The 19,081-nt window shown below is 37.0% G+C and overlaps 1 protein-coding gene across 6 annotated transcripts in view; it reads right to left on the reverse strand.

Annotated features, from left to right (window-relative positions):
* Positions 1-19,081, reverse strand: part of RBKS (ribokinase) — a 69,246-nt gene extending 50,165 nt beyond the window's left edge. Inside the window, exons 1-5 of one of the 6 annotated variants that reach the window (XM_026846272.1) lie at positions 18,845-19,081; positions 13,659-13,662; positions 4,884-4,950; positions 3,428-3,569; positions 642-774 (exon numbers count right to left, since the gene is read on the reverse strand). In XM_026846272.1, the coding sequence (XP_026702073.1) occupies positions 642-774; positions 3,428-3,569; positions 4,884-4,917 (309 nt within the window). In that variant the 5' untranslated portion in view covers positions 4,918-4,950; positions 13,659-13,662; positions 18,845-19,081. Of the gene's footprint in view, positions 1-641; positions 775-1,674; positions 1,719-3,427; positions 3,570-3,703; positions 3,736-4,862; positions 4,969-13,658; positions 13,663-18,844 lie in introns of those variants that run through there. The other 5 variants (XM_026846275.1, XM_026846278.1, XM_026846277.1 and 2 more) reach the window with 5 other exon arrangements.

Below are 19,081 nucleotides of genomic sequence, written 5' to 3' on the forward strand. Positions count from 1 at the left end.
AATCAGCCCAATGGTCTGTGAGCCAGTTTTTGGAACTGCTGTATATCAGATGTTTCAGAAAAGTGGGCAAAATTCCCATAGCACACAAAGGTGCTAGAATTTGGACATGAACATCTCATCCTAATCTCAAGTAATGAGATAATGATTTAACCCTTGAAGCACGAAGTTTTATATTCCTTCTCAAATTGGTTACTGGCTTGTTGGTGTCTGACTTTTAATCACCTACAAAGTAAACTTCAGATTGACTATAGTGCCTTACCACCTGAATATCATCAGTGAAGCCCTGATTGTTTTAACAGTGGGAACATAAAGAGGAGGGGCTAACCAAGATTACTTAAAATTTTGAACATCTCAAATTCTCTCCAGTTCTCTTTTCCATGGTATATCAATCTCAGCTTTGCAATCCTTCTTTATATGCAATTTCTGCCAGATCTCTAGCCAACTAGTCTTTGGTTCTGGCAGTGCTTTTAAAACAGCCTCCTCCATGCTTAAATTTATAGCTCAAATACCTAACAGAAAAGGGAATTAGAGAAGGATTAAAAAAAACCCACCCCCAACTTTTCTGTAAGTCACCTAAAGGTTTACTGGAATTTGCATGAACTTTTAGTTCAACTGTAATCCAAGAGCAAGTCATTGCTTACCTTGCAGATCAGCGAGGTCTTGGCCCCAAGTCGAGCAGACTGGACACACTGGTTGGCTCCTTTCCCACCAAAACCAATGAAAAACTTATGTCCAAGGATAGTTTCTCCAGCTCTTGGCAATCGTGTAGTAAGGCTATTCCAATTTAAAGCAATATTTACAAACATTGGTGACTGAAAATAACAAATATCTTCAAAATAAGAGTTACATTCTTATAATCCTGAATGGTCCAACAGCCAGCCAGCAAGACTGAAAAAGACTCGAAATACCTTTTAGGGTCCCTGCTCCACATCCCACCAGTTTAAATTTATTCCTTATATGCCACCCAGTCAAGCTTCTCATTTATTACTCAAGAGAGGGACTGCATTTCTTTTGTTCGTGTTTCATGATTCTACAGGAAAAGAAGCACTTGATCCCTGACTGGGATTTCCCAGTACTAACTCAATACAGATAAATAATAAATCTATAGGTCTCACTACTCATGTTGTTTTACTGTAACATTCAGCTCAAGTTTATTTATTGTTCATTTAATTTCATTACATCTAATTATACCTTCTTGAACCACCCTAAGTAATTTTTCATTTTGTTGGTGTTTACACTCCTCAAAATTGTAGATTGTTATCAAAACTTTCCTCCCCTCTGCTGTCACTCAGGCGCACTGTACATATTAACTTCTTAAAGTTTTTCTCTTACAAATCAAGCTTTACAACTTCTCAGCATTTTGTTGTTTCTTGAACGAAGACCAATTACACTTACATCCTTCTGGTGATGAGTGCCCAGAACCAGATGCACTAATACAAGCAGAGACCCATCAGGAGTGTACTGGTTTCATTTCCATTTTGGAAAAAAACAAAACAAAACTGTAATTTTGTTAACCCTGCGAGATGCTTTGCTATCTCCAGCAAAAGTTGAAAGGAAGAAAAGTCACCACCAAGACTATGTAGAAGAATTTCTCTTAATGCAAAAGGCTAGTTGACTTTTGCTACTTCCGTTAAAATACATAACTCAAAGCTGGGTTTGCAACACTGAGATTACCAAAATCCCTGCCTCCTCAAGCCATACATTCCAGGCACAAGGTTTAAAAATGTAATTCCTTCTCTCTTCAGCTACAAACAAGTTCACAATGTGTGTGGAGGGAAGGCCTCCTACGATGTACTAGCAACCTGTTCAGTCAATGACAGTTAGCTTAGACAGGTTTCCAGAAGTCTGCAGTAAAGAAATGGTGAGTGGGGAAGGGGAGTCTGAAAGAATGAAAGTCTACACTAATGAGGAAGAGATTAGCATCAGCTCTGTTAGTAAATTTATAATATTATTTTACCAATAAATCTTACAACAACTTCAAAATTGCCAGCCCTTCAATTCAGGAAAAAGGTGATATGCTTCTGCACTAGCAAATGACTACAGAATGATTTTTGAAAAGGATATGAAGAATACGTGTGTATTACTTTCTGAGTTTATGCTGCAACTTCTGGGGCATGTCGGTGTTTGCAAAATCTTATGGAATTAATGAAGAAGCACAGCCTGATTTATTGAAAATTCTCAGGAAAAAGCAAACATTTTTTTTCCTACTAATTTTCAATTCAAGCCTCCATCAGTCCAAAGGTTTAGGATCATTAGGAAATCAGGAAAACCTAAAATCAAACTAGCGAAGCCAAACAAGTAATGAACTCCCGGAAATTAAGACTTTTGCTTAGAAGGAGTTATTATGGGTCTGTGTTTCATCCATAGTTACAGTTTCCAGAGAGATCTAGGTAGGGATGCAGACTCTAAGCAGGGATGCTCACTAATAGAGCACCCCAGATTTCAGTGTGAGGGTACAGTACCCAGCCAGCAGGTTTATTTTGTGTGGGTGACCACAGAGAAACCCCAGAAGGCTCACATATGCAGCTAATGGCATTCATTTCGTTTCCAGAGAGGCAGGGCCTGGAACATTCTGTTGGGAATTTAAACTATTTCAAATAAAAATACAAAAGCTTTTTACAAGTGAATTATAGGCACCATATATATATATATATATGTATGTGTATATATATATATATGTAAATGGTTGCTAAATTAAAACTGTTTGCCCACAGCAGCATCTGGCAGGTTGTTTACAACAATGAGTAACTGTACGGTTTCAGGGAACAAGGTGTAATGAGTGTAGATAAATAATGTTTATTAATGGTAACATCTATAATTTATCACTATTTTCACCATTGGAAGTCAAAGTAGTGATGGTTGTGGACCAGACAATGAAGGCCACAAAACTCAGCTGAGGAACTCCTATTCAGCCAGTGCCAGGGTACTTCTAAAATTACATGCCATTCAGTAAACAATAGTTGCTTCACTAAGCCTTGGTAAGAAATAGCAATAGCAGCTCTTGTATAATTCCCTTCATCCACAGATCTCACTATGCTTTAAAAAGCAGAACAACATTCCTGTTTTGTGGGTGTGAAACTTAGGCAAGTCATTTTGCCTTTTTGTGCCTCAGGTCAGCCAAGAAGCCAGTGGCAAAACCAAAAATAGAGATCAGCTCAATCCACTAGCTCACACTCTCTTATTTAAATTCTGCAGTATGAAAATGGTATCAAGTCTCAAATCATTTTCCATCCTTAGGGTGGTTTTCAGAGATTATATCTTATTCTAAATAGAATTTGTTTCCACAAAAAGCTAATACATTTTCAGACAAAGATTAACAATTGCGACATCCCAGCAGACATCTGCAAACAGTGCTTCTCTTGAGTTCATATGCACTTTCAAGAAGTACATTCAACCATTCATATTCTTGTTTTAACAGTGACCAGACCATGACTCGATTCTTCTCTCAGTTATGTTGGCATCAACATTCAACTCCAATGGAAGCGTCATAATTGCACTGGTGAAAAAACAGGCCTGGCAAGATGAGAATCTGGGCCTCAATGTTTCAAGCAGCATGGCACAACAACTGCCTGTGGGAATCAAAGAGCTTGCTGAAGACAGGGAGATGACCTTTTTTATTGTTTTGATGGAAAGGTACAAGGCAAGGGGCAAAGGATCAAGCTGGAACAGATTTATAATTAGTCAATTTTAAAAATAGACTCACAGACTAGGCAAGAACATCCAGCAAGTTTCTGTAGCTCACTGTAAACAAAAAACCCACCTTACTACATTTCAGGCATGATCACCAATCCTTTTGGACTAATTCTCCATTCCAGAAGCCTATTTTTATTATCCATATTAAAAAATTCAGAGTACTGATCTATAAACCAGGTTTCACTTTCACTGAAACAGGTATTAAGAAATTATTTTTTGCTAATATACTACTATTCTCTTGTCATTTAATTCTGCAACTACACTAACTTTTGATTCACATCAGACAATTTTAATGAGCATTTCAGGCTTCTGTTATGAGCAGGCAATGATGAGTAATCTGTATGATTAAGGAAGCCTATAAATTCTTGGCTTATTGCTGGTACCACAAAGAATACTCAAAATAGCCTAAAAGTGATGAAAAAGCTAATGCTACTTCAAAACTAGGCTAAATAAGTTAATTAGAAAAACCGTCACATTGGCGTTCAGAATTGTTACACAAAATGTTTTGTAAAGCCATTTACAACTTCGATGTAATTTGAAAACACTGACCTGAAAAACCTAAGTTGCTATCCAACACACTACTCTTTCCTTATGTGACAAATTCTGCTCAGCTTTGAGTGGATAAATGGTACAAAGGATACTGAGCTCTCACATCTTATGGACAACCAGAAACTAAACTTGAAAACCCCCAACACTTATTAGATGTGAAATAAAATTACTATATAGTATGTTTTTTAAATTGTGCACCATATTACTGAGTCATATTTATAGAGGAAAGTTCATGCTGAAACATCCTGAAATACTTTGGACATTACAAATAAAGGAAAATAATCACTCAGAATTTAAACTGAGTTTTTACAAAGTAATATTTAAATGTAAAGCGCATAAAAATGCTGCCCACATTTGTTCATGGGAAATGAAGAATCTTACATCCACTTACATTTCAGAGGTTTGGGATGAATAAAAGTACACATGTAAGAATCTCACCATTGCAGTAACTTCAACTGTCTCTTCCAGTAAGTGTGTGCCACAAGTTACTTTAAAGGCTTGAGCTGATCAGCATTTGTATTTTTAGACAGACAACCCTTTGGAAGGTTGGCATTAGAAACAGAACAGAACCCTTTACTACTGTCTTGAAGCACTGAATCAGAGGTGAAAGTGCAACTTACTGAGTCATTAATGCCCCTTACCCTGGTATTCTGGGTTTTCTTGAAAAGTTCCCATCTAAGCAGTGGCTAGATTGTATTCAGAGATAGTCTAAAGAAGGAAGGAGGGGAAAGGGAGAGATGTATATTAGCAGTATTTGCATAAATTAATCCTGAAATTAATCACGGTTTGCTTCTGATTGTTGACACCCCACCAGTGTCTGTTCATTGTTTTCAACACACGAAAGTACTATAAATATGTATTATTACTGTTAGCTTAAGCTGATGTACAACCATGCCCTCCCGTCAGCAGCATTTTCCCAGTGTTTCTTCTCTTGCATTGCTTTTATTGCTCATGGAGCTTCCTAATTCAAAACATTTTTGTTCCAAGGGTCACTTTAATTTAGATCAGCAAATTGGTCCAACTTACTGTACAGCAGCCAGGGTGGGCCAAAACTTGCAGGACCGTGGAGAAGGTGAGTGAGGGGAGGAGCAGGAGTGCCTTTGCTGGCAGCAGTACAGCCAGACTGCCCTAAGCCAGAGTTGAAACTTTGACTTGATACTACTTTGTATGTTGAAAACAATGAATGCTATGTAACTAAGGTTTAATTACAGTACTGAACTAAGTACAGTATACTTAGTTCATTAGACATATTGAAGAAAAGCATAAAGTATCAGCATGTTTCTGAGAAATGACGTGCATGAGAAGAAAATAGAAAAGTACATAAGCATTTTCCTCTAAAAAAAGAAAATACTCTCATCAGGCAACTCAGAGGGGAAGAGAATTTATACGTTAGATTAGATAGCACATTATCTAAAATGACTGTCATTTATCAGAAGCAACATTCAGACTTTTTTTTTTTTTCCTGAAGAAAGGTGAAGATAATCAGGGGTATCAAAATAATAGCAGAAAAACTGCATTTAGAAGTGTCTTAATAAAAATGAATACAAAGTAAAGGTCTACAACTTAGCTTTGATTCTGTTCTCTTTGAATCACTGAACAAAACTGTCTCTTTGTCTCCTCCTGGGAATTCCCTAGAATGGGGAAAATCCCTGTGAGATTACAGTAGGTGTAACTAGCCACTGTCTAGTACATAAAATTTACTGGGCTTTCATGATTCTCAGAACTCAACAAATATAAAGGAGAGAACATTTCTTGCCTCTAACTAGGAATATTAGTACAACATTGTGGTGAAAAAGTCTCAGACCTCTTTTAGATCTGGCTTAAAATTTTGGTTTAGGCTTGGTCTGTTCTGTCTAGCTTTATTTTTAAAGATTTGAACATGTGCTATGGAAAAGTATCCATAACAAAGAGACAAAAAGACCACAATTCTTTTCAAAAATCTCATGGTTTTGACTGGTTTATGCTTTCATCCCTTTTAATAATCCACTAAAACATCTTATGGGAAGGTAAAAAACTTCCAAGATTTATACAGACTACCTCAGGAATTTAGTTAACTACAGCTTGGTTTAAGAATGGGGTCACCTGGTTCTAGGTTCATAGTCTCACTTCAGATTTTTAACGACTGAAAAAATTGTTAAGAGACAATTAGAAGCCACAGAAAATCTCTATTTTTTCTTCCCCCTATCTCCCTGAACATGATAAGTTTTTCTTTAAAAAAATTTAACTTTTCAGACAATTCATGTAATTGGTTATTGCTTGGATATTTGATGGTCTGGGTTCTCTCTCTAGCTCACAGTAATGAATATTGTAGAAACATTACCCAAACTGGTACCAGGCAAAATCATCAATGCTTAAAGAGTCATCCTTTTGTAGGACAATGCTGAAGCAAAGTAGCTGAGTGAGATGCAAAAGCTTTACCCCAGCATCCATTCAGAGATTTTTTTTTAAACCTGTTTGATTTTACATGACATACAGCTTGTCACCACGACACAAGTAAATGAATTGGTGCAGAGCAGCAAGAATCTTTTCAATCAGTTTTTCTATGAGAGAAAATATATCTTTTATTGAACACAAATATCTATACACATTTTTAAAATACAAACTGTTTTGTAGATCTCATTACTGAATGGGTAAACAGCTGAAATGAAAAAAATGGTGAAAATCTCTAGCAGAGGAGAAAATTAAATGAATGGCTGAGACTACTAGGACACAAGACTGATAATCTTCTTCTATGTGCAATCACAAGCTCCGTTTAAAACCACCAAAATTCATAACTCATTGAATGAGAACAGATGTCCACAGTTTTTCAAGTAGAACTTCAATGAACATTTCTGCTGACCCTCTTGCACAGAAGCAAATTTTACTCTCCTAGATTTTTAGGAGATGAAATAAACAAGGTGGCATCCAGATGAATGTCCTGAAGCATTTACAGGAGCACACTGTACTACACTACAGTGAAATGATGATATCACCAAGAGATCAAAATTCCTAAATTATGTTAGGAGTATGAAACCTTCAACACAAAGAAATTATTTATTGGACTGACTGACAAAAGTAAAAAGCTTTCTCATAAAACAACAAACCTGTAACTTTTCCTCACAATTTAAATTGTTAAATTTTGGGAAAAAGTGGGCACAACACTCATGAATTCATAATCTGTGGAATGTTTAATTCCAAACTTGAAGCTCTAAAGAGATTAAAAAAAACCCAAATATGAATCTATCTTCAGATATTTAAGTCTCAGCAAACATTCCATCATTCTTACCAAACATCTGTTTTGTATTTAAGAAAGATTGTGGAAATTTTCAAAATTACTACTCTCTAACTTTATTTGCCTCCCACGTTGTTCTTCATTGATGTCTCTTGATTATATTATTTTTGGAAGTGCAGTTACATAATTATTTTCAAGGCAATCTGATGGCAATGTTAGAATAGACTGTCTCTGAAACATGCTGTGCTCACCCAGCACTGAAGAAGGCTGCCTACGGTTCCTATGCTGAACAGAACATTATATCATGAAATACCAGGGTTAAAGCAAAAAAAAAAAAAATCATAAAACAACATTTGCAACCCGAAGAGTGATCTTTGCATGCTCAAGGACAGATTAAGATCAACAAGACACATGTGAACATTAATTTTTCTCTACCACTTAAAGAAAGGATTTATCAGACAAAAAGGAACAAATTGGAAATAATATGGTTGAGTAGATAGGCCACTGAGTCCTTGTTCTTGTCATCACAATTTTTTTATATACTGGTAAATCAACAAAGTAATCTATGCTTCTGCTTTACTATCATAGAGAAAATAGAGCACCTACTGAACCCCCTACAAATCTTGTCATCAGTCTTTTCTAGTCTTTTTATTTAAAAAATAAAAAAGGAACCCCACATACACTATTGGCATTTTGCACACAAGCATATTGTGCTTTATAAACTAGAATATTAAGAGCAACATCATAGACGTGTTCTTGCTACATAGTCATCAAGATTAAGTACAATACAGTCCAAATACTAATAATTTTCTTCGATAAGATGTTGTTCTAAAAGGTCACACCCAGGACAATAATTTTGGCAAGTATGATATTTTTCATCAAGTTTGTAAGTACAGTGCTTCCTACATAATCCATATGGGTGACAAACAGAAAGTATAATCAAAACAATACTTATTTATGTATACTTACTCAATGTATCATAGATAATAAATGTAAGCAATATATTTAAACATAAAATAGAATAGAATAGAATAGAATAGAATAGAATAGAATAGAATAGAATAGAATAGAATAGAATAGAATAGAATAGAATAGAATAGAACAGTTCAGTTGGAAGGGACCTACAGTCATTATCCAGTCCTACTACCCTACCACTTCAGGGCTAAATTCACAGTGCCTTCAGTAGACAAGTTTTTACTTTGAAATACCTTACCCTCGATTCATTGATTTAAAAAAGCTTTATCTGAGGTTCAATCTAATTATAAAGTCATCTACTAAAATCTTGGCTTACAATTAAGACTTGCATGGCAAAGATAAGAATGTGCAGGTTGGAGAGGGGGTGCCTGGGCTTTGCTGGCCAAGGTGACATTTAGGAATCTCCTCTAGGTAAGTACCTTTAACTTTTTCACCATTTAAGGTCTCTTGGGGAAGCAGATCTCTACAAATCAGAAAAGTGTAGTTCTGTATAAACCTGGCTTGTGATGGACAACTCCCACGTCTCTACTAATGCCCAGAATTTAATGAGTAAGAGTGAATGAGAACTGAAGAAAAATCTGCTCATTTTTGCTGCCTCTATATGGATTACTATGAGCTCCAGCAAAACCACCAACTGCTTTTTCCCAACAGGTCATTTTTCACTTTGTTCTTTCTGGGGGAAAAAAAAATAAAAATTAAACAAAGAGCAATACTAAAGCAATACTAAGAGGATATTCCCAATTAATAATACTAACAGGATCAGACAATTAGAAGGAAGGCATATTCACTCTCATTACAGCTGAGAACATGGAAAATGCCTGTCTTTCCACATGAATACTGAACTTGCTCTGTCTCACCTATTCCTTCCCATCCTTTATTTTCAGCTCTGACCAACATGCTTTTTTCTTTCTGCTCTTTATACTAGATATCAAGGTTTATGCATTTTGTAAAAACAGGGATCTGAGAGAGGATAGGAAGTATAGCAAGTGATGGATGGAATAAACTAGCAAAAGGGAATTGTAATTCTTTGGAAGCAAAAGTTATTTTTTGAAAGATGAGAAGCAGGAAAAGAGCAATAGAGAAAAGAAGTACACTGTAAGAACATGATGTAGAAAGACAACAAGAGAGGTGGATGCAAATAAGAGGAAATCAGAGATTGTTCAGGGATGATATACTATTGATCTAGTATAGGAAAAATGGAGAAAAAATGGACTGAAGTCAGAAATGGAAAGAAGAAATAATAAAACCCAGAAGAAAGTGCACACCTAATATATTCAGGAACATTACCAACTTCTATATTTTATAATTAGTTGTCACAAAGATCAACGTGTTCTATAAAGCTGCACCTACTTAGGCAACATACTAGTGAAAAATCATTTTGTATTTTCTTCAGGCTCAAATATATGATATTAGGCTTGGAAGAAACCAGGGATGTCAGCATCAAGTAACTTACTGCAGCTTGATATAGGGGCTAACAACTGGAGCCACATAAAAGAAGCAAACAAAACCTTACTGGTAAACTCCTATGGAAAGAACAGCTCAGACAGCTCCTAGAGGCAACATCATATATATGCCTGCCCAGAGTGTTTTTACACAAATTTGTTACCACTGACTCTGTACGATTTTTATTGCAGCTTTTGATTTGTGCCAGCAGCTCTTTACTGTTAGGAGTACTAAAATTCACCCAAAGATATTTATGTCTAGAAATGCATCTAGGAAAATGGTTATTTCCATTAACAGTACAGCCAGCTAGTAATTCATTAACAAGACAGAACTATTAATCATATCATTCTGTGGCTCATAAAGGGGGAGAAAATAAAATATTCTCAGTGTTGGATGTTAAAATATAGTGCCTAACAACTGTTTATTGTGACAAATACTTCCAAATGAATTCCTTTAGACAATTTCTCCTTTTGACTGTCGTGAATCTTGTATGGCAAACACCTCCAGACTGAAAAGGAAAGAGATGTTTTATTTTAAATAGTCAAAAGGAATTAACAATAATGGCAAGGACAATAACCAAAACAAGAAAAAAAACATGGGAGTTATATGGCAAAAGAGTATTCACTGGAGCAATAAATTATAGGTACATTCATAACACAACATAATATCCAATCTGTATCATTGGGACACAGCAGAAGCCCAAGGAATACCCTGAAGTACTGACAATGCCAGTCCAGTGCATCACTGTTTTGCATGCTATTTACTTGGAACTGCACAGATGTCTAAGAACTGTAGAGAAAGCAAAAGGCAACAGTTGTGCTATCTGTAAAGTGGGATGTTACAATGTGAAGCCATGGCCATATGCTATTGTGTATTGCTGAGATAAAATGACATCTTTCTGTAGCAGAAATTAACACAAACCCCTCACTCCTGATGCTGATATTGGACAATTAGTAAAGCTTGTATCTCAACAACTTCTTCCCTGATCATAATGTTATTATTTCCTGACTCTTAATTTTCTCCAAACAGAGGTGTCACCCTGGGTTTTCCAGACAGGCTCTGCAGGAACGCTGCACACTCAGGACGCTGCTGTAACATCACCTGACTCTACGCTTAGTAACTCTGGGCCAGGTCTGTTATGGCATTAGTAATCTTAGTCTCCAAAAACTACATATAATAATTCTGCCTATCTTTTGTTCCATTCCACCTTGGTTCTGTTTCCATGAACATCAACGGAAAAAGGAATTCCTTTCTACTGTAGTTACTAACATGATAATAATTTCACGGAGAACCTTTTCACATCCTAGACTTTCTGTGAAAGTGGACACATGCCAGTCTTGTATGTAATCAGGGCACACTATTTTGAGATTTTTTTCTAATGTTCTAACCCAGATTATTTGAACTGATATTTTATGAAAGTTCATTGCTGTTATGTGGGAAAACACACAGGCTGAAATGTGCACAAGTATAGTGTATTTCTGTAATTAACCTAGCAAAAAATGGCTACAAATTGTGTCTTGTGTTGCAATACCTAGACTAATGATGTTCTTTATAAACTTTTATCTAATGTCTTTTCCCTTTCTTTTCACTCTTGTTTAGAAAAGTCTACTTCCTTGGCTTAAAAATTCTTAAGTATTTGAAAGGATGAAATAAATTATGTTGTGAACCCACTGTTTCCATCTTGCAGCATTAGCAACTGTTTTAACACTGGACACAATTTTAAATGAATGAATTTTCTTTCACCATTGCAGTGCTGAAACTGGCCTCTGCTGTCACCAACCCATAAGAAAGCATGTACATACCTAGGAAGGTTCGACAAAGAGATTCAAGTACCAATAGCTGGCAAATCAGACACCCATTAAAAAGATGAAAAGACTGATAACTACGATGTTTTACTTTTGTGGGTAGTGTATAATAGCTTACTGACCTCCAAAGGGGAAAAATGCCAGTCTAAAGAGACTAGAAAATTGTGATGTTTTAAGTCAAGCATTTAAGTAGCTCTGAATAACTAAACAGTGAGCACCATGGTGTTTCAGACAAGTGTTCTTAGCCAGGCAGGAGAACACAAGATGGAGTAGCTGATTTTCTTCTCCCATTAGGAAAATATACCCCAAAAAACTTATCACCTGCTAAGATCAAAATGTTTCTGGATTAATTTACTCCATTACCCAAGTGAACTCTCTAGAGAATTAAGCAATAGTTTCCCTGCCTCATATGGACTAAACCTAAAAGCTTGGTAAACACTAGTTTTATCTCACAAACCATAATTTTTAATAGCTAACACACATAGGAAAGTCATAATCCTCCACTGATGATATCATAGTCTACTGCCATGGAAATGACTGCAGTATCATAAACACAGGTTTAAGATGACCTCACTTTCATAGGAAAGAGGGAAATTTCACTGGAATGTGAATGACATTGGGAATAAACACACATAGATACTATACATTGAAAAAATTTTCTTACTGGTCAGTTAAAACATGGAAGATGAAGACGACACCTAGACGTGCAGCTGAACAGAAAAGGGGTTCTCCTGTCCAAACACCATATTACTGCCTATGAGTCTTTGAACAGAGAGAGCCATCTGAAGTCCTGTCAGGGTTCTACTCTGTACGTTCACTACACCATACAGGAGTGAAATCCCTGCCCTGACAGGCTTACAGTTTAACCACAAGAACATGAACAAAGTATGGCTATAAGAATATAGTGTAGGATCACAGAACAACATTGTAGCTGGAATGCTTCCTAGAATGAGTAAGTACTTCAGAAGTGGGAGGAAGAGAACTATACAGTCTCTTGAAGCACACAAAATAACATAAAGTCAGACGCAAATGCAGAAGTACGATCTCAGTGTGGCAAGTGCTAAGTATTTTGGCATCGGTTCAGGAAAATACATATATTTAACCTTCAGCTCTGAAGTACTCTGAGAGGTGTCAAACAACTCAAGGATTGGAAGTTGAAATTTGTGTGTAAGTTTTGTGTTGCTGTGAGTTGGGAATGTTGAGTTCTGTGCAGGACCCCAAGTTGAGATGAGACAAGAAGCTTGAGCTGAGAACAGGGAGTGGAGAAATGCAGAAGGCGATAATGATCTCACTTAAGTAGATCCTTTCATCTTGAAGGATCTCAAAGCAATTTATAAACTTAAACAGACCAGACACTGCAGCTGGTAGGAACAGAAGCAGACAGCTGGGAACTCATTCATGAGATGGAGGAGGTAACAGAGGACTTACTGGGTGCCATATCTTCCAAAATGCTGGTGCTGGGAGAAGGTAGCAAGGCTAAAACGCAGCTTTTCCCTGGACCTTGCCATGCAGCCATGTGAGAATACTGCAAAAAGCAAGCAGGCAGCCAGAACTGTCAGAAAGAGAGCAGAAAAACAGGGGGCTTCTGGATAGCTGGGGGGGCTGTCACTGTTAGGACTGTAGTTTCCCTAGGGCCTTTTATCTCAACTTAACTCCATAGAGTCTTCACACATTCTGCACATAAGTAAAACCTTATGTATTTCCTATTATTTTTGCCCTTGTTAAGACCTTCCAAAAATTTCTCTTTACATTTTTCCTATCTTTTTACAAAGCAAACTGCCCCTCTTCTCTACCTCCAACTCCAAAATTTTTCCAAATGCATAGTAGGACAAGTAGTGCTACCTCTTGGTTACTGGGAAGACAAAGAAATTACTTCAGCTATAGCATTCATGTAGTACAGGCCTGACTGCAGTACCACAAGGGCTATTCTTTAGCTCAAAAGCCCTACTGATTACATGCTTTTAAAACTGAACTAGATAAACAAGTCTAAAAAGCAAGAGTCATATTAGTTATTGCTGAAATGCAAGTGCTTCTGGAAGGAAAGACAGAGACTAATTATAGTACACAGTAGCTTAGGACACAAAATGAAGGCACCAAATGAAAGGGCAGGAAGGTTTCAATTAAATAGAATCCAGAAAGCAACACTTTTGTTGTGCTTAAGTTAAAAGACATGGTGTGACCAGTTTCACACTCATATTTCCCAAGACTTTTAAAACTTCCACATTTCCTTTTAGAAAGGGGAAAAAAATTTATCATGGTAAAGAGTCAAAGACAAGCGTTGAGCAGGTGTTCTAGCACCACCAGTCCTTCTCAGAGAGGATCCACAGCATCCTCTGTTGTACAAACAACAGTTTCTTTCAGAAAGTGCCAACTGGGATCAATGGTGCACTGTCTCTTGCTTGGGGTTCATAACCTTGGTTGCAAATGCAGCTCTTGTAATGGGTTAAAAAAATTCACTGGTGGCCTTGCCCTAGTTATTTTGTGCTAATTTAAGAAACACCCAACCAGACATTTTCCCTCCTTTTTCCCTCTTCAATATTTTGTCATTTTTCGTTAGAGGAACTTTGTTGGAAGCTTTTCAGGTCTGGAATATAACACCAAATACTTCTAACATACTAAAAACATTAAACTGTGTCTCACCCTAAAATAAACTGATCACTCAGACTTTGCGGGGGGGACAACAATTTAATGACAGTTTACAGCAGTGAAAAGCTTCTTTTGACATGAATGGGCTTGGATCAGGCCCCACATCAGCTGAGCAGTGTCTGGGCCACTACAGATATTCAAAAGCTGTATATGAACAGAACACAATTTTCTTACTCAATTCCATTACTGAGGATTTCATCAACTTGATTTTTATCCTGTATTTCTTTTTGGGGCCCCAAGATACAGATTTCTTCCTACCAGGCAAGAGAAGGCAAAAGGAAGTTTCTCTAAAAACTTAAGCAGAACAACAAAACACTGAGCCTGCAGATCCTGCATTTACTATACATCCAAACTTTGCTAGGTCAGAGAAGATGACAAGGGAATAGCACAGGCTCTGAAATCAAGCCCAGATTTTTCACTATTACATAAACTAAACAATTCACAGATGACACATTCTCTCATGCCTTGATGCCTTTCTCTGGATCCAAAAGATTAATTTCCTCAACTGGACTAAGCTTGTATTCCTTCACAGTTGTGCTTTCCCATGCTGCTGGCAATGGAAGATTGACTAGAATGAGGAGTGGCTGCTGCAGGGGAAGCATTACAGATAAAAACAAAAACACAACTGAAATGGATTTGAAGGATTCTAGAACACTTTGCTGCTAGGAGAAGCTGAAGACCAGAAAAAAACATTGAAGCATTAAAGCAAGAAAAAAAACACATTAAAACTTGGTGATTGTGCATGCATGAGAAATGGTGGAAATAGGAACACATGTGAAAGACCTGGAAACAAAGCAAAGAAGAAAATGAAGTCACATGTGAGGCTTTCTCTGCTCACTCAAAAGAAACATAAGAAAATACCTTTTCATATTCCCACCAAAAAAAGCCTGGTATTATTGTCCCAAATATTGCCCTTTAAAAAATAAATTACAGACAGAGCTTTGGATCATAGACATCTCCAGTGAGCCAATAAACCATTTACTTCAGCACTTTGGCTGACAATAATCACATGAAGGACTTAAGAGGTAGAATCTCACTCTTGGAGATAACATTGCCATTTTGCACAAGCAGAGATTGTGCTCAGTTAACGAAGATGATTTGAGGTGTCCACCAGGCTACTCTGAGATCTTAATTCCAGATGTGCATTTGTCACCACTGTCCACTCCAGCCTGGCAACATGCTACTTTGTAGCTCAGTGATTTCTCTGCCATGTCTTTTTTCTCTCGCTGAATGCTTTCAATCAGTTTACTACCTGCCATAATAATTAACGATGGTTGTGACAACAGGGGACTGAAAGCAGAACTTTTAGTTCCACTCCCTACAGGGAATGGAAGCAACTTCAGGGAAGAAAAGGGGTCCACAGAAAACTAAGACTTGAAATTTTGAACATCCTACCAAACACAGTTTTCCAGTATTTGGACTGTGGTCTCATTCTCTTGAGTTGAAGTGAAAAACTATGGCTGTTTTGACTATCCAAAGACTGTTTTTCCATCTTACATTTTGTTCTTTGCTTCTGCTGTTTTCAATTGCCATGCCAAAGTTTCTCCTGTTTATTCTAATTGTTTTAGTGTGTCTGACTCTCATTGGTTTATACGTTTAGTCTTGTCCTGATTTAATATGAATTAAAATGCCAATGCCACGACCAGTCTGCAAATATGAGTCAGAACAGAAACTATTTAAATAATACTATGGATGATACCCGTCTGGTTTGATATCTAGATCATAGAGAATAATGCTGTTTTTGTTTTCTACTACTATTGCCTGCTATTGCCAATGAAGTGTTGATTGTGACTGTGACCACAAATATGTTTTGTTCCTGGTCCTATTAAGCCAAAGAGTGTGGTTTACTGCATGTATGTACGTGAGGTTGTTTTGATTATACTAAATTCACTTTAGAAAACCCACATTCTGCCACTGCAGCGCTACAGGACAATGAGAAAAGATTTTCCAATGAGAACAGTGTTTTAAAAGCAAACCACTGGGCCCCTTCCCTTTAAAAGAACTTTAAGGCACACTACCCTTTCTTCTGAATTTGATTATTTCCCCAAATTACATTTGAATACTGTCTTCAACAGAAGGTCCCCATCCTTTTCCTTCTTGGTCATTACATAAGACATAGCAAATTTCAAATTGTACATTTCCATTTCACACAGGGGTTCCACTTCTTTAAATCATTACTTTACTGTACTGAGTAAAAACATTATGTGCTAACTTTTTTTTAGCGGTGAGTCTAGCTACCATATGTCCAATGGTAGCTTGAAGCTTATCTTTCTGATTTTTCGGTACCTTGTCTCTGCAGCCATGGGAATGTTTACCATTTAATGTCTGCCACTCTGAGCTTCTAGATTTCCAGACAGAGGGCCAAGATTGTTTTCTAAAGGGTCAACATGGTATTTTATAGTTTGAGTTATAACATAGCATCGTCTAGCTCTGGCAGAATCTCAGTCAATATGATCATCTTCTAGGAAAGACAGGCTTTACTGTTGAGTGGTGAATATGCCTATCAAAAAAATGTGTCCAAAGAGGTGTCTGACCTCCTTTGCGTGACTCTCACTCCTCATTCAGTTTATTCAGCCTCCTCCAAGTGGGTGATAGAAAGGCATTTAACATGATCACTGCTGCCCATGTCTTTTACAAACTGAAACATCAGCAAAAATGACAGCCAAACTTAGAAAAACCTGATGCTCTTTCATCCTGGTTTAAATGAACCCTAGCTTTAAAGCTAGAATATACAACCCCGTCTAAATCCCAGATAAGGAGACAGTCAACAGGTACCCTCCTGGAATCAATCCTAATCCCAACCTGGCAGCTTTTATCACATTTATTAAAGTTTGCCTATTTTTCCCTATTTCATAGCTTTGCTCTCCACCTAGGTGCATGCCAGCGTACAGTTTAGTGCTTCCCAGTCATTTTACCAGGATTTTTTTTAACACAGGATACATGTAAACTATGTCTACATGGGTACTACATGGAGATTTCTGTCAGATTAAACTCCTGCCAGCTAAATTTAGACCCCCTCTTTTTCTTAAGTGCCTGAAGTCCTGTGCTAGTAACTGAAAGACTGAGGCTGTCCCTTCTTTTTCAGTGGAAGCAAATTAGCTTATCACTAATAAAAAGCCCTTCACTGCTGCTTAGAGGCTAATAATTGTTAGTCAGATATATTCTTGTGATAGCATTTGTACAATTTAAGAAACCCTCTCAGCTGACTGAGAAGTGAAATGGCTTTTCTTCAAACACTTAATCTCACTGTAACAGCATCCATGGCTACAACCCATGGTTTAATCTCTGGTTACAATATGGCCAGTTAATACGGCTTCAAATAAATTACTGTATTTCTATCATATCAAACTTGCAGCCAAAAAACGGGAAATTTGTTCGGGTTTTTTTGTTGGAAGTGTCAAGAAAAAGTCCAAAGCTGCGGCTGTCAGCAGTGTTTAAACTGGTAGACAATTTTTTCTTGATTTTTCTTCCCACATTTTAGAGACAGGAAAAGGAACGTCTTGAGGTTACAGCACCATGTTTTATATTTCAATATAACGTCACAAGCATCTGATAGCACGTTCACACATAACGTCAAGATCAGTTCTACGAGATCTTACTCTGACTTACAAGACAACTATTCTTGGGAAGCTGCCAGTGTGTTCTGCAGATTACATAAAGCATTAAATCTTTCTGACACAGGCTCTATGATTATTTAAGGGTTTTCATCATTTCTGCAACACACGTCTGTACCTAAACTGTACTTAATCCTCAGCATATTCTTCTAATCATGTATTCTACACTTTCTTGAGCCACAGGCTTTTGATATAATTGTCTGCTGATTGAGGAATTGAGTTTTTTACTGCAGAATTCCCAGCAGGACAAGCTGATGCAGTCCAGATACATACGGTTTTAAATCCTATTTTAACCAAGTCTGCATATATAGTTTTAAAAACAGATCTATTAGTGCAAATCAAAGACTGATCTGCAAGTTTACTGAGGCTGACAAGGTCAGCCAGTTTAGGTTAGTATTTGCATCGTTGCCAACTCTTGCAATTTTGCCTGAATTCTTCAGATATTTAGTATTTGCTATAAAACCCAGAGCTTTCATGAACTTCTGTATTTTAATTTTTGAAACGTTCCCAAACTTTACCTATGTATTAAAAAAAAAAAAAAGAGACCCAAGTAACTAATTCTAAAAGCAAAATGCCCAGAAAATTTAAAGAAAGGAATGAAGCCATTCCTTTAAAGAAAGATTTCATAATTTAAAACCCAGCTTTGGGATGCAGAGGTGCTAAATTTTTAAGGGCTTCCTATTTCCACTTTGTGATCAGTTTGGATATGAATTGCTTAGGAGGTCTTCTCTCTCTCTTTTCTTTCAAAGTGTCACAGAAAATGCTGTTTGCAAGTAATCAACTTACAACCTACTTTTTCATAGAACTAACTTCAGTTTATTTGCAATATTAAGCTTTCTTTCTCGCTTTTCAAGTGGAGACAAGTGCTTTGAACTGAAAACGTGTTACAGTTGACCAGCTTTATTCACCATCATAAAATTGTTTCAAACTCCTCTGCTGATAAAGAGTATCAAAGTTCACGATTTCCCACGCGGGTTACTATGAAATGCTGCTTTTCTGGCAAGGCTAACGCCGAGCCACCTAGCACAGCTGAAAACACAAACCCAAGTCTCTCTTCTCCCTAAAGTTACAGACAGCTGATCAAAGCTCCAGCAGACAACACGTTCAAACTTCTCCCAGTTCCCACAGTATTCTTTCAAAGTATT

The sequence above is a fragment of the Athene cunicularia genome (genome assembly GCF_003259725.1).
Source record: "Athene cunicularia isolate RWA chromosome 3 unlocalized genomic scaffold, athCun1 chr3_part1, whole genome shotgun sequence".
NCBI classification, from domain to species: Eukaryota; Metazoa; Chordata; class Aves; order Strigiformes; family Strigidae; genus Athene; species Athene cunicularia.